We start from the raw sequence: 24,865 nt of genomic DNA on the forward strand, positions 1-24,865 counted from the left end.
ATGCCATGTTGTAGAATTTCAAGTTTTTCTTTTTTATCATTAAGACTGTGATTAAGGTCAGCAGAAATTTCAAAGATTGGGAATAAGAAAATGAACAGAAAAGTCACAGAATATAAAATATAAATTATTTATAAAATAATTACATTCTTTATAATAAGAAAAACACAATTACAATCCCAATGGGATGCTATTTTTCACCTATTGGATTAGCAATGATTATTTTTCAGTTTGGTAATGAACTATTAGGAAAAGCCTGAGGAAATGCATTGTTGTAAGAATGTAAGTGGACACAGACCTCTCAGTTTGACGATATGTATCAAGAATAAAAATGCATTTACCCTTTGGCTTAGCAATTCCTCATTTAGGCATTTTCCCACCAATGTACTTGGATTATGTACTCAAAGCCTTCAGGACAAGCATATTTAACTTCAGTATCACTGTGGCTACAAAAGATTGGAATAAATGCGGGTGTCCATCAACAGCAGACTGGTTAAATTAGTTCTGGTATATGCATGGGATGAAATAGTGTGCCATTCTTTAAAAGAATGAGACAGATTTTTATGCAGTGATGGAATAACTGTACAGAATGCAACCATTTGTTTTGAAAAGGGTGGCATTATGTGTGTAGACTATATCAGATACTGCCTCTGGACAGATGTACAAGATACTATATAGCAGCTGCTTCAGCAAGAAGATCTGAGGGTAAGATTGGGAGGGAGAATTACTTCTTCACCCTACACTGTCTAGTACTCTTTGAATTGTTTGGCATGTACATACGTTAGGTAATCTTTAAAAGTCTTCCACCTTACTCAAGGAAAGAGAAGTGAGGTAGCATTCACTGTTGATGAAGGGTTTAGGTAAATGAGGTTTCATACACTTAGGGGAAGTGAACATTTATACAAAGTTTAAAAAGGCAATACATATTGGTTGGTGCCATACAAAATGAGGTGCTGCTTATCTTTTGTGGGACAATCCTACTTTTACGTTTTAATCCTATAGAAACTCTAGCTTACATGCACACATAAGATTAAAATAAAAGAGTGTGTTTGAACTTTGGTATTCTTTTGTAAGTCCACATTCCTACGCAGGTTTATTTACTTATTGAAAAATGGCAACTGGCTAGTTGTTTCTGTCACTTGAGAATTGCTGATCTCATCACATTTGGATATGGGCCAGTGGTTGGAAGGGCCAGTTATTTGAGCCATTTTAAATGCATTTTGTTTGTACAGTTGACTTGGAACCATCTAACTTTGTCTGTGGCCTGTCTCTGAGAAAGGTAAGAGAAGAAAAGTTCATTCGTTCACTATTTAGTGAGCACCTGCTTTATGCCATGTGTGGTATGATGCTGGAGGCACCACATTGAATCACAGACCTGGGCCCTCCCCTTCATGGCATTTTCAACATTCTAGGCTTCCCTTTTCTTAATCTTTTTCCTCACATTAGCCATTTTTAGGTTTCTTTGGTGTTCTGGTGCCATTTCTGTCGCTCTTGCTTTCTTTTCTACTTTATCATTTTGGGCTGGTTTCAGCAACATTTTTCTGCTCCCAGTCATGGAGGAGATGACAACAGAATGTTGCTCACTTGAGTTGAGGGTCCACAGATGGACACTGTGGGCCTCAGCTCTCATTCCGTTTCTTTTCATTTGATACACAAAGTAGACTGCCGTGCTGAAGGGATGGCAGACAGTAAAACTATAGCTGCAAAAGAGGGCCCACCCCAGGTCATGCCCCCTGCCAGTGATAATGGCGAACAGTGAGGCACACGTCATGGGGAGCTGCATCTTCACTGGTGGCACACAATGGACTTCCCACTAACCCTAACTTCCCAACCAGAAGCAAAATGGACAGACCTGAGTTTGACCACCTCTAAGTCTCCCTTTTTTTGTTTTTTGGAGACAGAGTCTCTCTCTGTCACGCAGGCTGGAGTGCAGTGACGCAATCTTGGTTCACTGCAAACTCCACCTCCCAGGTTCACACCATTCTCCTGCCTCAGCCTCCTGAGTCGCTGGGACTACAGGTGCCCGCCACCATGCCTGGCTAATTTTTTGTGTTTTTTTTAATAGAGATGGGGTTTCACAGTGTTAGCTAGGATGGTCTCGATCTCCTGACCTCGTGATCCACCCGCCTCAGCCTCCCAAAGTGCTGGGATTACAGGTGTGAGCCACCGCGCCCGGCCCCTTTTGTTTCTTCATATCTCAGCATTGTTGCTGTCTTCTTAATTAGCAAAATTTGTTTCCACTTTTCATTTCTGACAAGTGACCTTTCCCTGTAAGTAAAGGAGAGTGAAGTTTAGTCCCTTCAGCCCCACACAGATGATCGAAACTTAGGTGAAGGAAGGATTTGTAGCGTCTTAACTGATGTGTTGTCCATTCTGAAATAACTCACTGTGGCTATCTTGAGCGGCACACACAAAATGGATATTTTCTAGATGACAGTTATTTCATAATGTCAATTATGAAATACAGTTTTAGAAATACATCATGAAATATAGCTTCCATCTTTGCTTTTTAAATATTACCATAAATTTATTTAAACCATAGTTAGCGAGCATGTCATTGGTGTTGAATTTGTGCCTGGAACTTTCAGGGGCCCGCAGATGGAAAAGCTCTTACAATGGAGACATTTTATGAAATCATCAAAGCTCCTGAAAGACAATGCAGCTTCCTCCCTTTCAAGAACAGAGTTTGACAGTAACATCTCAGAACAGATGTTTCAACAATTTCCAAATGTTTTTATTTTGTGGCACAAAGACTCTGTTATTCGTGAAATGGTCTGTTAAAAAATTAGTTCCTTCATGTGGGGGTTGTGGGAATATGTGTCATGTAAATTGATTTCACTTTTGGCAGGAAACTGGCTCTTAACTCTTTAGATTGTCTCCAAGACTGGACTCCAAGTTCCGATTTCCAGGCCACAGCAATCACAGAGGAGGTAGTAATACTCAGCATTTTTCCCAGAGTTCTTAACGTTGGCTGATCTGAGAATGTTGCATTCTTTTTTGAAAAAAAAAAAAAAAGAAGAAGAAGAAGAAAAAGAAGCAGCAAAATAAAGAAAAGTTCATAGAAATTTTATCTTGCAAAAACGCAATGAGAAAATGTAGGCCTTCATGTTTGCTGGTTGTTTACATTATTCTTTTAATATAGGTCCACTTCTACAGCTTTTACTTGTTGATATTAGATTCCTATTTAAAGGGAAAACTGCCTTTCAAAGACAAACATGGGCAACTTAGAATGTGATTTCAGGTACCTTACAAGAAACCCTGGTATGACTGTTCAGTGGTATGCAATAAAAGGACTAGTCATTTTTTCTTTCCTTCCTTCCTTCCTCCCTTCCTTCCTTCCTTCCTTCCTTCCTTCCTCCCTCCCTCCCTCCTTCCCTCCTTCCTTCCTTCCTTCCTTCCTTCTTTCTGTCTGTCTTTCTGTCTTTCTTTTGTTTTTGAGACAGAGCTCTGTTGCCCAGGCTGCAATGCAATGATGCAATCTCAGCTCACTGCAACTTGTGCCTCCTGGGTTCAAGTGATTCTCCTGCCTCGGCCTCCCGAGTAACTGGGATCACAAGCCTGTGCCACCACTCCAGGCTAATTTTTGTATTTTTAGTAAAGACGAGGTTTCACCATGTTGGCCAGGTTGGTCTTAAACTCCTTACCTTCAGTGATCTGTCTGCTTCGGCCTGCCAAAGTGCTGTGATTACAGGCGTGAGCCACCACGCCTGGCCCATTTTCACTTCTAATGTCTCGTCTTGCCACTGCCCTGACCTATACTATCCACTCCTTCCAGCAGGACACAGGTCAGCACACTGTGGCCTGTTTTCGTAAATAAAGTTTTTGGAGCACAGCTGCTCTTGTTCACTTGTGTATTGTCTATGGCTGATTTTGCCCTACATGGCCAGAGTTGAGTAGTTATGAATAGAGACTGTTTAGCTCATGAAACCTAAAATATTTACAGGACAAGTTTGCCAACTCCTGCAACAGGAAGTCACGTGCGTATTGTGACCCAGTGTTTAAACATTACATTAAGAAAATATTTTATAGGTTTTAGCTGTTTCTATTTTAAGACATTTGTGGGGTGCAAGAAATGCAAAGTAGGGCTGCGTGCAGTGACTCACACCTGTAATCCCAGCACGCTTTGGGAGGCTGACGTGGGCAGATTGCTTAGGCTCACAAGTTCAAGACTGTCCTGGGCAACATGGCAAAACCCCGTCTCTACAAAAAAATACAACAATTAGCTGGGTGTGGTGGCATGTGCCTGTAGTCCCAGCTACTTGAGAGGGTGGCTTGAGTTTGGGGAGCCAGTGAGCCAAGATGGTACCACTGCACTCCAGCCTGGGCAATAGAGCCAGACGTTGTCTCAAAAATAAGGAAATGTAAGGTAGTATTTGGTTTTCAATAATTTAACATCACAGGAGAGTGTTTAAAATATAATATATGTACACAAATATGTACATTAAAATCTTCCAGGACCACCTGAAAACACTATGGAAAAGAGTAGAGAGACATTAACTGACAATTGGGTATTCACTAAACAATTAAAAGAACGAATGAAAGGAACCTATTCATCTGATATACTATATGCAAAAATGTTAAAAGTTGTAGCTTTTGGTCATATTTAGCTGTTAGTTTTTTCCCTTGTTCTCTTATCTGTGTGTGTTAATCATTCTCAGTAGAATTTCTTATACATGATCCTGTGCATATGTGATTCTGAAGTCTTTCTGTCCAACAGGATGACAAAACACAGGTGATTATGCCACGTAATATGGACTCTGACCATACCAAAAGTGATTATTCGTTTGTTCTATATACCAAAATATGTTTGAGGCTGTTGATAGTACAAAATCACAGACACAATAGAAAAATAATTAAAGAACAAGAACCCAAGTTAGGAGACAAGGGGATAAGGGTGGTTATATCAAAAACCAAGATTCTGTTATTTAAGCCAGAAAATCAGCAATCATGGCAAACAGGGCAAAAAGGAAAATAGGAATTCGAAAGCTCTTCCTATTTCATGAGAAGAAACATTTTTCTTTTTCAGGAAATACATCTTTTTCCCTAAGAGGATTCTGTCATGTAATCTTTAAGGACTCGAACAATACCTGCAATCACAGTTTTAAGGGAATGCAGAGATATTCGAGACCTGTACCTACTGTCCAGTATGACAGCCAGTAGCCACATGGAGCTGTGGAGCATTTGAAATGTGGCTAGTCTGAACCGAGGTGATCCCTAAGTGTAAAACATACACCAGATTTAGAAGACTTAATGCAAAACATCATTAGTGATGTTTATATTGAATTTAGATGTATTGGTTTAAATAAAATGTGTTATTTAAATTTTACCTCTTCTCTTTAAATGTGGCTACTAGAAAATATATAATTGCACATGTATCTATATCTGCTAGATAGTCTATAGTGTAATGTTTGATATATTAGGGTGCAGGGATGCATCCTTGGCCTATGAGTACATTCCTGGAGGGACAGAATGGAATTTATTACAGGCATGATGCTTTCAGGTAACCTCTTACCTCAGAGATTGAGCATCTCTGGACTACTTGATGAGTGTTTGGCATACATATGAATCCCTGCATCTTGAGAACATTTTTCTAAAATATTGATCATAAAATTACAATAAATTAAACTTATTAAATACTCTTGGAAAGATACTACTTGCAGGTTTTCATGAAAGTATACCTGGCTTAATGATAGCTTGAATTGTGTTTATATTCCAAATCTATAATTTCTTTTGTTAATCAAAAAATTGGCTGGGTGCGGTGGCTTACGCCTGTAATCCCAGCACTTTGGGAGGCTGAGGCGGGTGGATCACGAGGTCAGGAGTTTGAGACCAGCCTGACCAACATGGTGAAACCCCGTCTCTACTAAAAATACAAAAATTAGCCAGGCGTGGTGGCGTGCCTGTAATCCCAGCTACTCAGGAGGCTGAGGCAGGAGAATGGCTTGAACCTAGGAGATTGCAGTGAGCTGAGATCGCACCATTGTACTCCAGCCTGGGAGACAGAGTGAGACTCTATCTTAAAAAAAAAAAAAAAGTGACCCAAGAAATGACAATCTGTATGCATCTTGAGAAGAGGAATAGAAGCTAGGAGTTGTTGAATGGTCACTCATGCTAAATACTTTGGATGCATCATAGCATTTAATCCTTATGGCAGCCCTTGAAGTGTCCCCATTTTACAGGTGAGGAAACAAGGCTCAGGTGGATTTGTAACTTGCCAGCACCACAAAACTTGGAAGTGGCAGAGTCTGCGGTTAAATTAGGCATCTTTCTAACTCAAACTAATCATATAAGAATGGAAAAACAGTTAAATCCATTATGAAATGCTGTGCAGACACGGGTGTCATTGTATGGGGAAATGCTCAGCTCAACGGGCAAGGGCATGGTATAAAACTGTAGAACACCATAATTGTTAAGAATTTTTGCATGGACCAGGTAAGAATAGAGACAAATGAAAAGTTTAACTTGTGACAGAATTTGTTTTAGTATATGTGCTGCCAAAGCGAGCACCAGAATTTGTTTAAATAAGTATTATTTTGAAATTGCCTTATTTTTTTAAAAAAGAAACTTATTTTTTGTCAAAAAGTATGTACTGTAACATATTCATACTGTATATTCAAATGTATTATTCATACCCCTACATATTTCTACGTGGCATATTAGCTGTTCTTTCATGTCTAGGTTTATCCTCTGTGTTCTCCTTATCACCTTCCTCTTAACTCCTGAAAACTCCTCCCTCAGGGTCCGTCACCAACGAAACGTCTATATCCTTAAAGCCTCCTCTGAAATTACTTTTATCTTGTTAAATCCAAATTTGGATATTCCCTGAGAGAAGCCCTTTCAGGTTGCAGCTCTGTTTTTTGCCCCAAAGTAGAGGAGTGTAAGTGGTCTCTTTATTCTTCCTCATCACCTTTACCATTCCACTTCACAATTCCCTAAAACTCTTTGCTTTAAACCACTTGTCCACCAGGCTTTAAACCTCTTGTTCATCAGACTGTATCACCCACTACCCCATCATTGTTAGTTACCTACCAAGCCTAGGATTCTCTCCTCACTGTGACATTATTTTAGTTCCTGGCTCACTGTTATTCTCTCCAGAAATACTTCTCTCGTTATCAAGGAGGATTTTCCTTGGAAATATGATCCTTTTAATACCCCTGGGCTCCTCAGTCCTTTAGCTGTTTGCCATCTCAACCTTTAGCAGACATGATCCCTCCTTAGACCACATCATCACCAACAACTCCATCCTTCCATTTTCTCAACTGCATGCACTGACTTCTCTCCTCTGCATGGCTTTTGAGCTCACTCCCTCTAGGGTTCAAAACTCAATTCCATCAAAATCCGTGATCCATTGATCCCATTATTTTTTTCCTGGACCCCCTTCCCTCCCACCCAGGATCTTGTGCCCATTTTATCCAGCTCAGGGTCCATGTTCAGGTGGCATAATTGTTCCCTGTGACATCCTGACTCCTTTGCCCCTCTCACTTCTCATATTCACTTGGTAGTCTCAGCTCTGGCTGAATCCGAATCTCTGGCTACTTTGTGCCAGCCTCTGTGCATCTGACTTTGGCTGGACAAAAACACAACCGTACTCTGTGGTTTTACTTTTAATTAATGACCATGAACCTCAAGTAGGAACTTAAAAAATGCTGCCCAGCAATCATGTTACGTTGTTCACTCTGACTGGACTTTTTAACAACCTTCTCCTCTTTCCTTAACCCTCTAACAACTCCTCTCTCAACCTTATTCTCAACCAATACCTTCCTTCCAACTTTGGCTGGAAAAATTGGAAGCTTCCAACAGCTTCCACTGCTGCATCTTTTGGGGCTGGAGATGAACGACCTGTGCTCCTGTCTGAAGGCAACTCCTCCATTTCAACATCAGATGCACCTTCTCTGCCTGCTCAAGGATTGGGTTCCAGTCATTCCTCCTGTCATCATCTTGTCCCCCTCTGCTGGTCGTTCCCATCAGCATGCAAGCGTGCTTGTTTCTTCTCCCATCATACTAAGGAAAAAACATTCTCTGCATCTCACTTCTGCTTCCTATCAGTAGGCTCTGTGCCATCTCTCTTCTCTGTTTTATAGCACAACTCCCAAAATATCGTCTGGTGTCCATTCTTATTATTTCTGGTTTCTCTCTTCCCAGGCTGCCTTCAAGCCAGTTCAGCCAAGCTTTTGGCCTAGCTCTTCTGCTGCTCTTGTTGAAGTCCTCAATTAAATACAAGTTGCTGAATCCTACAGTTTTCAGTCCTCATTTCACTGTCCTGTAAGCAGCATTTGACATCCCCTCCCTGCTCATGGGAGGAATCAGATCACCTTGCTTCTTGGATGCACCCCTCTTGGTTTTCCTCTCACTCCCCTGGCCAGTCCTTCTCAGTCTCCCAGGATTCAAACCTTAGACTTCTTCTCTGTCCACACTCAAGCCCATGGTCATCATCATCAAAATGTCATGGCTTCAAATAGCATCTGTGTGCTGATGACCGCCAGATTTATTCTTTCCAGCCAGACTTCTCTCCTGACCTCTACACTTCTGTGTCTATCTAAGAACTTTCTGAACATGTCTGTTTGCATGTCCAATAGACATCTCAGACTTACCTGTCCAAACTGAACCCCTGATGCTCCCTTCACCCTCCAGAGCTGCCCCGTCTCAGTCAATGTCAGCTCTGTTCAGAGTTGTTCAGGACGGAATCCTCACACTTTCTCACCACTTCCCAGCCCCTACCATGTCATACCTGAATTATTGTAGGAGCCTTCTACCTGGTGTCGTTTTCCTCTGTGCCTTGCACCTTTATAATCTTCTCAACATGCCAGCTAGAGGGACCCTTCTGTAGCATTGGTTAGATCACCTCCTCTCTGCTCAAATCCCCATTCCTCTCAAGTGAAGAGTGCAACTCTTTAAAGGCTGTATACAGTCTGCCCACCTGCTACTGCTCTAACTTTCTTTTCCCTCTTCCTTTATCCCACTCCAGCCATAGTGGCAGTACACCAGGCAGGCACCCCACCCACCTGAGAGTCTTTGGGCAGACTATTGCCTAGTCTTAGAATTCTGAGACCTCTACCTGCAACTGCCAAGCACTACCCTCCCTTACCTACACCAAAGGTCGCCGTCTCAGCAACACTGACTGTTCTCCCTGCACTCTCCATCCCCCACACCCTGCCCTAAATTTAATAGCACTTCTCACCTTCTACCGTGGTATACTCTTACTCGTGTATTATAGTATCCATCTCCTGCTGGAATGTAAGCTTTGGGAGAACAGAGATTTGTGTTAATTCCATTAATTGATGGATCTCCAGCATCTAGAATAATGTCTTCATCTAGTATATGCTAAAAAAATTGTGTTGAGATTATGAATGAAAGCTTTCCTGTTTCTGCTTGAGAGATCTGCCCCATGATAGCTTTTAATTCCTTTTATGTTTCTGGAGTATTATATTATAGCCAGGATTCAGAAAACAACTACTAAGAAACACTGTATCCCTGACATGATTGCGTATGGTCTTGATTCCAAACTGAAAACAGTTCTTCTCAAATGCTGCAGCAGGGTCCCAGATACTGAAAATGTAAACAACATGATAGATCCTTGATATTTTAGGAATATGTTCAAAGTTCTTCATAAATCCTGTGAATTGTGGAGACCGTGATATGGTCTACTCGCATGAATTTCATATATAGCAGTAAAAGGAAAGAAGGAAGCCACATGGAGCTCCAGAGGCTGAGTGGCCGGTGGGCTCGGTGGTTGGGAGCAAGCTCACCAGACAGCTGTCTGCTGCTGCTCCATGCTTCTGCCTCAGCAGCATCACACATTACAGCAGCTCATGAGCCCTAGACATGACCTGCATATTGTTGTAACCAAGAATATGAGTTATGTGAAAGCCAGGAATCCATTATATCGTTTTGTTCTATTTGCAAAAAAATGTAAATACTAATTTTAAAAACTTAGCTCTCCCAGGCTTCTAAGACTTGGTTTTAGAATGTAAATGTGTGGTTCTTATTACAACTAATGGGCAAGGTAACTTCAGTGTTTAACTTACTGTTAAAAACAACCATTTATAACAAAGTAAGTTTTCACTTTGAGATCAAACAGCAAGTAAGCATTCATTCAGTTTGATTTTGGATGTCTGGGAATAAACTCTGAACGTAAATAAAAAGAATGCAGTTTATTTTCATTTTAAAGCTGATTTTAAAATCTATCTACCTTCTAGTTTAATGGAACCTACCATAACGCCTTTTTAAAAAAAATTAATGATGAACAGGAATCTTTGACAAGGAAGGGCTGGACTAAAGAGAGAGGATGCTGTTGCCGTGGTAACAGCAGTCCAGCATAAACATCTTAGATCTCTTCTGTTTATCATGTGTTTTAGGGCAATTCAAGCTGCTGGAACAAGACCGAGATATAAAGGAGCCAGTGCAATATTTCAACAGTGTGGAGGAGGTGGCTAAGGCATTTCCTGAACGCGTGTACGTCATGGAGGATATCACATTCAACGTGAAGGTAGCTCTTGAAGCACCAAATATTTACATTCACTAAAGATAATTTAACTTTCAAGTCTGGATGTACACAATAAGTGTTCATCTCTGTCTCCCAGGAGAGTTTCACCTTCCTAATGGGTTAGTGGCAGTAGCCAAAAACCACATATATTGTAGCTGCCCTGACTCCCTGACTGCTTCTGTATTTATTAGCGTTATCTTTTGTTAGGATTTAAAACTGATATCTGAGTTCAAAACTGTAGCTGTTGAGGCAGATAAGTGATATTTTTTTTAAATTTGGACTTCATTTCCTAATATGTAACAGTGTTTAGCCAGATCTCCACTTCTGGGAGCAAAAGGGATATGATGAAACTAAAGAATACCAAGCACTTACTTAAAAAAGAAAGAAAAGAATACAGAGAAAGAATAGGTTTCTAAGCATTGCATGAAGTCAGCATGTATTCATTCCATTTTTTGTGGACTATCTATTTCACTATACACAAAGAAAACTGATGTCGCCCAGAGAAAAGCTATATAGTGTTTGCTGTGCTCCATTTGTTCTGCATTTTTAAAGGGACAGTACAGTCCCCGTCCAGATGTTGAGCGAGGTTCTTTGACTAGACTTGCTACTGAAGAGGGACTGACCAGAGAAGCAAGCCACCAACCAGCCCATCGTATTGCCTGCAAATCCTCTACGTTTTCTCCAGCAATACCCACAGTTATAAAACACTTTAGAAAGTGTTCACATTGAAGGGGTTTTCTCCTTAATGTCATTTCAGCCCAAAGTCCACCTAAATCACATTCTCTGAACATTTCAAGATTTAGAGGGGCAAGATTCCTGTTTCTTAGAAATCCACTCTGTGTGAAAAACAGACTACATGGTGTCTTGGCCCAAGAATGCAGCAGTGTCTTTGTGGATGAGTCACTCCACCCACACTCTTCAGGAAAGGGAGGAGATGTCCAGAACAGCCCCTTATTGGAGAAATGGTTCTGCCCATTTCATTGTCTAAGCTAAGTCATTTCTTCTTCCAGTTCTAAAATACAGCTGCTTTGGACTACGCTCTTTTAGTTTTATTATTAAGATGAGTGAGATTTCATATTTTGTAAAAATCTTTACTAAGTAAATTATGCTTATATACAAAAATATTTATCATTTTTAACTTTTTCAGTGGTCCTAGTATATGAGCGGTCAAGACAGCTTGCATTTGTTTACAGTGAAAACTTGTGCGAACATGTTCATTTTTAAACATACCTAGACTCATTGGTCAGAAGTTAAATCCTATTCCATTAGTATTTTGATATGATTTAAATTTCTCCCTAAAACATATTTAGAATTCTCTAAATGAAAAAAAGAAGTTTTTTTAGAAAGGAAAGTTAGTAGTTTTAAACTCCTTTCTAGAAAAATATTTCATTTGCTAATAAACAATAAGAAATCCAATGTGAATTTTAAAGTGATTTTTAAAGATTTTCTCCAGTATTAAAATGTAGCATTTCCATCTTTTGTCACATATTGCTCATGTATACTGTTTTTTAAAAATGCCTTTAGCAGCTTTTCTTGGTGAATTTGTATTAAATCAGGAATGACTGCGAGGATAATACTGAAATTTATACATTTTGTTAGAGTTCTTTTTTAAATATAGAGTACCATGACTGAATGTATTCATTAAAATGTGTTTGATAGAGAATATCATTTAAGAGTTCAAAGGCACAGTTAAGTGTGTGAAATGTGAGCTTATAGCATCCATAAAACTAATTGGATTTGGGTTGAGTTCCGTGCTGTGCAAACATAAATATTTAATATTTCTAGTCTGTTACTTACAGGGTTATAAGATGCCATCACCTCTAGCTTGCATGAGTCATTAAAACATTATTCAATTCTCTTCAAAGAAGGATTGTTATAGGAACCTCAGGAAATTTACATGAAGATATACACAAAAGGTTTTGTGCTTAGTGATAAACACACAAGTAAATAAATAAACTAAGGATAGTTATCGAAAAGTTTGTCTGGATACTACCTGGACCAAAAATAAAGGCTAGAAGTCATGGTCTTCTTTAATTAAAAATAGACTGGATTAAGCCAGGGCGTGGTGGCTCATGCCTGTAATCCCAGCACTTTGGGAGGCTGAGGAGGTTGGATCACCTGAGGTCAGGAGTTCGAGACGAGCCTGACCAACGTGAAACTCCATCTCTACTAAAAATACAAAAATTAGCTGGGCTGGTGGTGCACACCTGTAATCCCAGCTACTTGGAGGGGGGTGCTGAGACAGGAGAATCGCTTGAACCCAGGAGGCAGGGGTTGCGGGGAGCTGAGATCGTACCACTGCACTTCAGCCTGGGCGATAGAGTGAGACACTGTCTCAAAAAAAAAAAAAAAAAAGACTGGATTATTGTGTCTGTGTAAGAACTAAGCAGGGGAGGAGTTAAAGAAATGGGATTTTGGTTATTCTCATGGAGAAGATGGGAAAAAATTAAAAACAATACTCTTTACTCATAAATGTAGCTATTATTCAAGAAGCAGTTTTTTAAAGAAAGATTTCAAACCTCCTCTGAAGATTTCACCCTCTGTCCTCTACTTCAGATACAGCATAAATTAAACCAAAAGGATAAACCACTGAGAAAAGCACTTGCAGTTAAAAATTGATAATTATCTGGCATCATGATAGTCAAAAGACATAATTATTATTAGAAATAAATATACATATATATTTTGATGTATGTATTTATAAGTCCAACTGAAATTAATCATAATGAGAATGTAAAAATAAAGCAAAAGTATTGAAAGAATGGGGACTCTAGTTCTGGGTTTCTTCCCAAACTGTAGCAAAATTTAAACTTCAAATTTTAAATGTACTGGCAAATACTAGTACTTTTTATACATTTGTTTAAAAATGGAACATTATTTTTAATTTGGAACTAAAATTTGTCTTTAAAAGATACCTTGATGTGTTGAAAACTACCCGTTTGATTGCCCCCATCATTAATTAGCTGCATGAAATGAATTCATATGTATTAAGTGTTTAATTCTTTAACTAGCACATATATTTTGAGCAGCTACTATATGCCCAGCACTACTCCAGGCACTGGGGCTGAATAGTGAATATACAAGTCCCTCACTGCATGGAGATTAGTCTAATAGGGGAGGTAGATGATAAATACATAAACAAGCATTAATACTATCTCCAAGTAGAGATACCAAGAATCAATTGGATCTACAGGCCAAGAGCTTAGATAATAGGCTGAGAATATATAGCTGGGACTCATCATCTTCTGGAAGACATTTGAAGCCACGGGTCTAGTTGATTTTACCTATACCAGTGGTTCTCAACCAGGAGTGACTTTGTCCCTCAGGGGACATTGGCAGTGTCTGTACACAGTTTTGGTTGTCATGACTGCGGGGTGGAGGATGTTACTGTTATCTAGTGGGTAGAAGGTGGGGTTGCTGCTCAACGTTCTGTGATGCACAGGACAGGCTCTTATAACAAAGGATTATCCAACCCAAAATGTCCGTAGTGCCAAGGTTGAGAAGCATTAACCTAGAGACAAGATTAAAAGGAGAAGAGCTCTGAGGACTGAGCCCTGGAGTACCCCAGCAGTTGGGGGGTCTAGAAGAGAAGACTGGATGGGATACCAGTGAGGTAGAAGGATGGCTGGGAGCATATCGTGTCCCAGAAGCCAAGATTCAAGAAGGAATGAGCAACTGTGTCAAATGCTACTTAGTAATTGAATTAGATGAGGACTGAGAACTAACCATGAAATTTAGCGAAATGTGAAGGTCATTGGTGGCCTTGATAGGAAGCAAATAATAATCAGCTCTGAGACTGGAAAGTGAGTTAACCAGGACAGTACAGCAGGATGGTCCTAGAGTTTTGTCAAGGTAAGTTTCAAGTGAGATTACTCAGCACCACCCTTTCTTTCTTCCAGCCATTTTCAGCTCCCTCGATGCAGGTATAGAGTAGAAAAAGAGCTGAGTTTGATCGGAGTTGAGGTTCTCCCAGTGAGTATAGCAGAGAGCAGAAAAGATGTTGATGGAGTGTTCCCTAGAGCGAGTGACAGGTTGCACTGAGCCATGGAATCCTCACTGGGGGCTGGGTGCGGTGGTTTATGCTTGCAATCCCAGCATTTTGGGAGGCCAAGGCGGGTGGATCACTTGAGGTCAGGAGTTCGAGACCTGCCTGGCCAATATGGTGAAACCCCCGTCTCTACTAAAAATACAAAAATTAGTTGGGCGTGGTGGTGCCCGCCTGTAATCCCAGCTACTCGGGAGGCTGAGGCAGGAGAATTACTTAAACGAGGGTGGCAGAGGTTGCAGTGAGCCGAGATTGTACCACTGTACTCCAGCCTGGGTGACAGAGTGAGACTCCATCTCAAAAAACAACAACAAAAAAAGAAGAATCCCTACTGGCTAACCAAGTGTGAATAGAAGTGTAGCCCCAATGAACATTGGACTTATGAGATAGATATGTTTGAGAAAATGAGATGCAAAATAGGAGGTGGTGGTAGAGTATAAAACTCTCGAAATTTAACTTTAGGCAGTAAGGTCGGTAATGACAGGAGTAGCTCTATTTTCCAATCTAAGTGTGTCCATTTGAGTGAGCAGCTGAGGTAGTAGAAACAGAAAATGGAGATGAGAGAGTCAAGAAAATAAAAGGCTATGTGGGCAGGATACCTCTCACTGATCATTTGTTTATATCTCCTCTAATCCCTGCAAAGCTAAAGGAATTCCATGTTTTGGGAATAGCAGTCACCTATCTCTTTCACATTTTTTTTCTTTATCCATCTGGTTTTTAGTTTTCAGGGTAAGAATATTGTTTTTGTTTACTTGCTTTCCTGCATATTTGTGGGGTTTTTTTTTTTTAACTGTAATAGGCTTTTTCTCTCTTAATTATCTCTCTTAGTTTTTTCATTAACCACCTTTCTTCTCATGTTTACTTCCAAAGTCAGAAGATGTCCTCTTCCTGAGTTGCCCATTCCAACTGAAGGCTCATACCCCTCCTTTTAATAATAAAAACAGCTGCACTAACAATTTTCAAGCCATATATTTTTCTTCAAGCAGGCCGCCATGGTCTAAAGAGTGAGTTGGACCGTACAGTGGCTCCAGCTCTGAACTCAGAGCCCCAGGCATTGACTGTGACCATGGGTGGGTCACACAACCTGAGCCCACAGTGTCTTCACCTACAAAATGGAACTGATACTACCCACCTCATAGATTTGTCATCAGAATTAAGTAAAGTAACGCACTCAAGTACTTTGCAAATGTCTAGTAAGGGAGCTGGCAAGCTAGTCTGTGGGCAAACTGCCTGTTTTTGTAAATAAAGTTTTATTGGAACAAAGCCATGTCCATGTGTTTATGTATTGTCTATGGCTGCTTTCATGCCAATAGCACAATTAAGTAGTTGCAGCGGAGACTATATAGCCTATAGAGCCTAAAATTATTGCTATCTTGACCTGTGAGATAAGGTTCGCCAATCCTTGGTTCAGAACATAAAATCATAAAAAATTAAGTTTCACATTTAAGAAATTCCCACCAAGATTAAGATTACTTCACTTACTCTGTCTGTTTCTTTTCTTTTCTTTTTTTTTTTCTTTTGAGACAGAGTCTCGCTCTGTCACCCAGGCTGGAGTGCAATGGTGTGATCTCAGTTCACTGCAACCTCCACCTCCCAGGTCCAAGTGATTCTCCTGCCTCAGCCTCCCGAGTAGCTCGGACTATAGGTGTGCGCCACCATGCCTGGCTAATTTTTGTATTTTTATTGGAGACAGGGTTTCGCCATGTCGGCCAGGCTGGTCTTGAAATGACCTCAAGTGATCCACCCTCCTTGGCCTCCCAAAGTACTGGGATTACAGGGGTGAGCCACTGTGCCTGGCCTCTTTTCTCTTGTCCCTCCTCTCCCCTTCCTTCCTCTCCCTCCCTCTTTCTCTGTTTCTTTTTTTCACCTCTCTTATTTCTCTCTCTCTCTCCCTCTTTCTTTTTTTTAAGAAACATGCTTTGTCACTCAGGCTGGAGTACAGTGGCGCCCTCATAGCTCATTGCAGCCTCAAACTCTTGGGCGCAAGTGATCCTCCTGCTTCAGCCTCCTGAATAGCTAGGACTACAGGCATGCACCACCACACTTGGCTGATTTTTAAAATTTTTCTGTAGAGATGAGCATCTCACAATGTTGCCCAGGCTGGTCTTGAATTCCTGGCCTCAAGCAATCTTCCCGCCTCAGCCTCCCAAAATACTGAGATTACAGGCATGATGAGCCACCATGCCTGGCCTGCTTACTCTTTGTGTAATACTTCCTCCCTAGTGACTTACTGTTAACAACTCAGTACATAGTAGCTGTTCTTTGTTGTGGTTTTGAAATACCCCTTCACTTCAAATCCTTTTTTGGAGACCTTACTACACTACTAACTACTGAATTATTTTAAATGTCTTCCAGCCTTTCAAACTCAACCCAATAAAGATGAGAAAATTTACCCCGCCTGCATTTCCTGCCATCAAAATAATGACTAACAAATTAAGTTTTAATTTAAGTTCTATCTTTACTGTGACAGTTATAGAGAGAGAGGGAGAAAAGGGTGGCCTTCGATTTGGCACTGGGTCCGAGGCATCGTGTCTTCACTGATGTAATCCAGAAGCTTTCTACATTAAAATTACGACTCTCAAATCTGAGAGCCCAATATACCCTAATCTGGATACTATAATGTTGCTATTTTAGCTCCAGCTAGCTAGTGAGAGCCATACTTTCAGCTGTTCCAGCATATATTTCCCCAGAGGCAAAGTAACAAGTTTACATTGTCTCCATTAGAGAAAGTTACCCACTCAGGAATGTAAAGTTCAGTCAGATGTGGCATATAGTCGCTGCCTCTGCCCGCCTAGACCTCTTCAGAACCACTTCCGTACTGTGTGCATCGTCTGGCCAGGAGCTGAGGTGACAGCCCTGTCACCGGCATATCAGCTTCTGATTACTGCTTTGCTACCTGCTGTGGGCTGGGGTGTCAGTGCCTAGCAGCAGAGCCACTGTGTTGTGGGGAGAAGGATTTCAGCAGTACCTTTTCTTTGGATATTGATAAAGTGATGCTGTGATACACGTATACAATGTGGAATGATTGAATCAAGCTAATTAACATTTCCATCACCTCTCAATACTTATTTCCCCCCCATTCTACCTGGAACATGTACCCTTTGACCAGCATCTTCCCATTCTCCCCACTCTCCAGCCTCTGACAGCCGCCATTCTCTCTGTATCTATGAGTGTTCTGTTTTTAGTTTCCACATATAAATGAGACCATGTGGTATTTGTCTTTCTGTGCCTGGCTTATTTTGCTTAGCATAATACCCTCCAGGTTCATTCGTGTTGCCACAGATAACATGATTTTCCTCCTTTTTAAAGCTGAATAGTATTCCATTGTGTGTATATACCCAGACGTGCCTCTTTTTAATTGGAGAAAACATCATATAAGTGTCAGAGAGCTTAAGTGAAAAAACTAGAGCCTTGCAGTACTAAGAAACGTGACCAAGAGTAGAATGATAAAATACTATATAAATTATCCAACAAGACTAGGAAGTTTATAGACTTTGAGTTGTTATAATCATCACATTTGAGATCTGGAAAGGCCCTTCCACATTGCCTAATCCTACTTCTTTTAGCAAATATGAAAACTGAGAAACAGCTGTGTTAGCTGACTTCATTGATTCATGTGAAGCCACAAAATGACTCAACAGCAAAGCCCAGCATAGAAACCAGGTCTCCTAATACAATTCAGTCACCTCTCTGCTCCATCACACTCTGTGGATTTGAGATAAGGCCCAAGATTGTGATCAGAATGTACTTTCAGTTTGACACAATAGCTTGTACAGTTTAATTTATTTTCCTTTTTAAAAAATACAAACATGTTTAATCATTATGGCATGTAGTACAGTATAACCAAAATCCTTCTGTCATTTGTATTTCTGAAACATTTATGGTCTGACACACAGGATTTGAAAGCAGCTTTTATGAATGTTATACATGTACCTTTTTATATCTTATTAATAGTAAAGTATGGTGCCAGTATTTAAAAAATAAAATCTTGCAACTTATATGAACAAAAGTTCTCTGAAATAGGAATTTGAAGGAAAGATTCTTCCAATGAACAATTTGCAGACTGTGGAGAGATAGCATTCAGTGTAAAATGAAGATGCAATTTCAGAGAACAAAGGGAGGGTCCCAGGTTTTATAGCAACAGTGCCCACTCAAGTTCTCAGTCAGGTCCATATAGCAAGTGAAGGATTGAAACACAATTAGTTGGTGCTGCTAAGCCCTGATTGGCTGAGGCTGGTGAGTTCTAATTGGTTGGTTCGCAATAGCTCTGAAAGTCCCGAAGTTGAATGGAGGCATGGGTTTTCCAGGAGCTCAGAGCACATGTGTGACCTCCAGTCAGCAAATGGTTGGTTGGCTGTCTTCTAAATTTAGACCCAGTTAGCCACTTAGGATCCATCTTAGAGGATTGGCTCTTTCATGTTCACATTTGTTCACACTTATTTTGGTCTTTTCACTCTATCAATATCAATGTAGTTTCTGATTATTTAAACATCACATGTCAGAATGAACTCCTTCAAACTCCATAAGGTCTTAACCCAGAATTTTTAGAGTGCTAACCAGTATTAATAAAGTAGCAAGACCAGAGGTTGGGTTCTTATATTGTTGCTTGAAGCAGTGTTAAAGATACGCCGACATGACTAAAATGCATTGCTGAATAAATAAGCACAGATTTTAAAGCTTAATAGGATTAACGCAACTTAATACCAAACTCTGAATGTCTTCCAAGACTTCCAAGCTACTGAAAAGCAGCCAAATGTATTTTCTCAAGTCGTAGATTTGATGCAATCCATGTGCCTTTTATTTTAACATATTAGTTACACTTTTAAAAGTTGCTATCCGAAAAAGTGCTGAAAAAATGAAGACCTCTCACTTCTGCTGACTAGTTAGACTGTGCCTTCTTCTTTTTTCGGGGGGGGAGCTGGCGGGGAGATGGAGTTTCACTCTTGTTGCCCAGACTGGAGTGCAATGGCGCAATCTCAGCTCACCGCAACCTCCGCCTCCCGGGTTCAAGCAATTCTCCTGCCTCAGCCTCCCGCGTAGCTGGGATTACAGGCATGCACCACTATGCCTGGCTAATTTTGTATTTTTAGTAGAGACAGGGTTTCTCCATGTTGGGCAGGCTGGTCTCAAACTCCCGATCTCAAGTGATCTGCCCACCTCAGCCTCCCAAAGTGCTGGGATTACAGGTGTGAGCCACTGCGCCCTGCCTACGTTACTTTCTTTATTCATTTTAGCAGAACAAACTACAGACTGGGCCGCTTGTGATTCTACTCTTGTTATAACTATTTATGCTCTGCCATCCTCCTGGTCATGTTTTGCCTTTGAAAACACAAAAATAGTTTATTAATAGACTTTGCTCTGCATACATGGGCCATCCTGTGGTTGTCCTGTAAAATCATACAAGCTAGTAGTACTGAAACATTTAGTATTCTTCGGGGTTTTTTGTTTTGTTTTCAGAGTGTAGTTCAGTTGTAACTCACCATTCTTCTTTTAAAATGTGATTCTTAGTTTCCATCTCAAGAATTCAGAAAAGGAGTCATGCGTTTTAAGTTTATAATAATGCCAGAGAGACCATCTTTTCCTGTGATTTTTCAAAATGAGTAAGAATTACTTGCTCCAGCATTTTCTACCTACTCTCTCGAGTCTTTAGGGCATGAGTAGTTCTAGCTAGCCAGTTTTTGGAGTAACTGTGAATGTTAACAGAATTCTGTCCAAAATGACTATAATTTCCTTTCAGTATTTTATAATACATTTTCTACTATCTTAAAGACAGTACTTGAACAAAATTTAAACTTACCACTGTCTCCTGTTTTATAATTGATGAAAGCACTCAGCCCCACTTGAGATGAGTATACCTTTTGCCTTTATATGTGGAGACCATCAGCCCTGAGAATTTGATATTTTATGGTCTCATAATTTAATTTTTTTAAATTTTTATGTTTAAAAACCTTTAAAGGTTTGTTGTCTTGTTTGCCTCTTGTGTCTTTTTCATAATATCTTTCTTAACAGTCCCTATTTTTAGTTTAATTTTTCAGTTTTGCTAAGGCTGTAAATTGGCAATCATGTTTAGTGGAGTTTTAGGAATCAGTACACTGATTTAAGGACCTCACAGGCTTTCGCCATAAGCCCTAACATCAACAACATCCCATCATTTTGGTTAGCTCACTGCCTCGTTCTTGGCTATATTCCAGAGAGGTCACAAGTTACTGATTCCTGCGCAACCTGAATTTCGTCAGATGTAAAAAGGAATATTTAAAATGAAAATGGAATGTATTTAGATATAGCCACTTTTTATTTTCCAGTTTTTCAAAATTATATGTTTCCTTTAGGGTGAGTCAGATGTCATTATTTTCAAGATCCATTCAGAATGATAAATTGGATACAATTGCGAGGTTAATTATTTCAGTGTTTGAAGATAGCTCTGCTTTTTTTGTCTTCTGAGATTTTGGGCCCTCTGAAAAACCTACCAGTTGGCAAGCCCTCTGCTATGGCATCACAAAGAAACCTTTGCCATTGTACTTGTCATTCTTGCCCTATTTTGTGTTAAAAAAAAAAAATATATATATATATGTATACACTAGGATTAACATTTATCTTAACTCTTAATGCAATTTTCTTTCATTTGCTGTCATTTTCCTAAAATAAAGAGTAATGAAAATTTAATTTGGGAAGACATAACATAATACTAATCAAATATTGTCTATATAACCTATATATCAATCAGATCATTCCTGATTTTATCTTATGAGTTGGAATTTTAACCTCTTACATGTTTGAACAATTGTTATTAGAACAATTGTTAGAGAACAGATTTCCTATTGCCAGAACCTTCAGAGAGAGAGAGAGAATGTGTGCACGTCCACAAGCTTAAAATTTCACGTCAGTGTTTTAAAATGTTTCTTGACCATAGGATATTAATTCTGAGCGGCATTATGAGCAGTAAAAAGTAAAACCCTGATAGTTTCCTGGATTAGACCTATTAGAGTTGTTTAGATAACACACTTCGAATTACTTCCTCTCAGGAAACACTGAAACTGGAAATGTTAACCAGACACACATACGGAAGCACTTAGACAGAATGCATTGTTTCTTTTGCTATTAAAAAAAGAGGAAAGGAATTATGCAAATAAATGACATCTGTAGAAACCTGAGGAGACTATTTGGCTCTACTGCTAAAGAAAGACCAGTTATTTATGAGATTTTTCATCTGTCACTGGCAGTGACCACAAAATTGGTCAGTACGTTAGTTTTATAATTTATTCAGGGCTAATTGCTAGCATCAATAATGACTTCAGAGTTGGAAGCATGGAATTGAAGATTGTTCTCACATATGTTATGCATTTTTATGTATGAGAGTAAGAGTAAGTTACTTAAGAAGTACACACCTACACGAAAATGTAGATAAAACGGTTGAATGTGCCCAGATAGTGACATTTAGTAAGGATAACTTTGATCTGCTTATTCTGTATGTGTACTGTCTGATATGAGTCTCAAAAACTGGTGAACATTATCTTTCAGTTCATTTGCTGTGCAGTACTTCACTAGACTTATTTCTTAATTCTGGAAGGTGTATGTTTATAAAGATAAATTAGGAAAAATTTAGTAAATATTGATTTAAAAAGATAGAAACATATTTTTTAGTTTCCGGATCCCTGTCTGCATCTTCATCCCTGTCTCCATCCCTGTCTCCATCTTTATTCAAATGGGTGACTCGCCAAGTTTTTCACAAAGTTCTAATAAAAAGGAAGTATAACAGTGCAGCTGAGAGTTTTGCAGACTAGACTATTCTAAAATGGTATATTTTGAATTATTTCCATATGTTCACATCCTTTGGGAGATAATTGTAATGATATTTCAGGCTCTATTCTGGCATTAAGTTTTATTCTGGGATAACATAGTCAATAAAAACATGAACGATATTCAGTACAGAGAGAAGGATAATGCTTAGAAGTAGTGGTTTGGGCTTGAACAGAGTAGGAAATGAAAACTTAGAAATCCATGTGAAAATACAGAGATGTGAAAGGCAATGTGAAACAATTAAAAGAAGTAAAATGGTTTGTTAATAAAAATAATAGGGTAACGATGGCCTCCATTTATTGAGAGCCTACCATGTGCCAAGCACTGTAAGCATTTGTTTACGTACATTCACTTAGCCTGCAAAATAGATGGTAGTGTTCCATTTTATAGGTGAGGAACCTAAGGCTCAAAAAACTAAAAGCATTTTGTCTGTGGTCACTACACTGTAAAGGCAAAATTCAAACTCAGCTTGTAGTTTAGCTAATAGTATTGTACCTGTCAGTTTCCAAAGGCCATGGTTCTTTTCATCCATCTATACCCAGTATCAGCAAACCTTTACTGTAAAGGAACAGAGAGCATGTATTTTAGAGTTTGCAAGCTGTACAGTCACTGTTGCAGCTACTCAGCACTGCCATCATAGCGTGTAAACAGCTATAGACTATTTATAAATGAATGGGTGTGGCAGTGTCCCATTAAAACTTTATTTACAGAACCAAGTTGTGGGCCAGGTTTGGACTGTGGGTAGTAGTTTACTGACCTTTGATCTATATTTTTATAAGTTTAACTAGATGCTGGTTGCAAGTAAAAGCCTTAGGGATAAACCAAAAGCTAAAATTGATAGCAGATGATTCTTGGTGACCTAAGTCAAGAGATAAAATAACTGAAACCAGGACCCAGGCAGAGCAGCCTGTTCCTCTAGTCCCAGCCGCTTGGGAGGTTGAGGCAGGAGGATCACTTGAGCCCAGAAATTGAAATGCAGCTTGAGCAGCATAGCAAGACCCAGTCTCTTTATTAAAAAAAAAAAAAAAAAAAAAAGCCGAGAAAAAAAAAATAATAATAACTGAAAACTTGAAACTGCAGGTCCTATAGAAAAGGAAAGCCCTCGTATGTGTCAAGCACTGTCATTTACACATGATATATTAGCTCTAAACAAACAAAAACCCTAAACTATCTTCTTCAAAACTGTCAAAGCCTTAGAAACAAGGCCAAGAAAATCACAGATCAGAAGACTAGAGGCGATGTAGTATCCTGGCTTGATCCTGGGATATCAAAATGACACTCATGGGAAAAAACTGGTGAAATCCAAATAAAACTTGTACTTTATGTAACAGTATTGACTAATGTAAATTTCTTAGTTTTGATAAGCACGCCATGGTCACATAAGATGTTAACAGAAGCTAGGTAAAGGGTATACAGGAACTTTCTGTACTGCCTTTGTAACTTTTCTGCAAATCTGAAATTATAAAAAACCATCCGGGTGCAGTGGCTCATGCCTGTAATCCCAGCACTTTGGGAGGCTGAGGCGGGCGGATCACAAGGTCAGGAGTTCAAGACCACCCTGGCCAATATGGTGAGACCCCATCTCTACTAAAAATACAAAAATTAGCTGAGCATGGTGGCACGTGCCTGTAGTCACAGCTGCTTGCGAAGCTGAGGCAGGAGAATCACATGATCCCAGGAGGTGGAAGTTGCAGTCAGCCAAGATCACACCATTGCACTCCAGCCTGGGCGACAGAGCAAAACTCCATCTCAAAAAAAAAAAAAAAAAAGGTAAAATTTATTTAACTTCCTAGGCTTGAATTTAGATCCCTAGCATCTATGTTAGAACCAGATGAATACTGAAGTACTAAAAGTAAACACAGTTAAGTTGAGATCTTGTTAAAAAAAAAAATAGCAATACTTACCTGAATCATCCAAAATGGACTTTAAGCCTTAGCAGCATATATTCCCGTTAAAACAATATTGTGCTGTCATTTCTGTACTTATAATGTCTCCTACAGAGAAATTCCCTTCACTATGGAAACAACAAAGCTGTTTGTTTTTTATAGTACTAATGTTGATTGACAAATTACTTGTTCCAAAGATTAAAATTATACAGAGATGACCTAGAATAGAAGGTAAGAAATTATTTACAAAGGTTGCTTTTCCTAGTTTTCTAAACACATATTGCTGATCGCCACTCAGTATGTGGTATGAATATTGTCAGTTACTTTACCCAGACGTTTTTATTAACGTGAGAGGAAAAAATTCAAGCTTAGGTTTAATGTAAGCCTGATACCAAAACCTGATAAAACATACATAGTGAAACTGTAGGCCAGTCTTATCTGTGACAAAGATGACCACATCATACATCAGGTACTATCAGAGAATTATACAATACTGTCTTAAGTGTACTATGATCATGTAGAGATTATTTCAAACATGTAGAATTATTTAAATATTTGGGAATCTATTATATCATCAGTGTATTAGAGAAGTGAAAAATGAACATATGGGCCAGGCATGGTGGCTCACTCCTGTAATCCCAGGTACTCAGGAGGCTG

The 24,865-nt window shown here is 39.4% G+C and overlaps 1 protein-coding gene across 2 annotated transcripts in view; it reads left to right on the forward strand.

Moving 5' to 3' along the window:
• Positions 1 to 24,865, forward strand: part of GAREM (GRB2 associated, regulator of MAPK1) — a 196,860-nt gene that overhangs the window by 144,710 nt on the left and 27,285 nt on the right. For both annotated transcript variants that reach the window (XM_011943719.1, XM_011943720.1), the window contains exon 3: positions 10,353 to 10,483. In XM_011943719.1, coding sequence (XP_011799109.1) covers positions 10,353 to 10,483 — 131 coding nt within the window. The remainder of the gene's footprint in view (positions 1 to 10,352; positions 10,484 to 24,865) is intronic.

This window comes from Colobus angolensis, unplaced genomic scaffold, assembly GCF_000951035.1.
Source record: "Colobus angolensis palliatus isolate OR3802 unplaced genomic scaffold, Cang.pa_1.0 Scaffold220, whole genome shotgun sequence".
Classification (NCBI taxonomy): Eukaryota; Metazoa; Chordata; class Mammalia; order Primates; family Cercopithecidae; genus Colobus; species Colobus angolensis.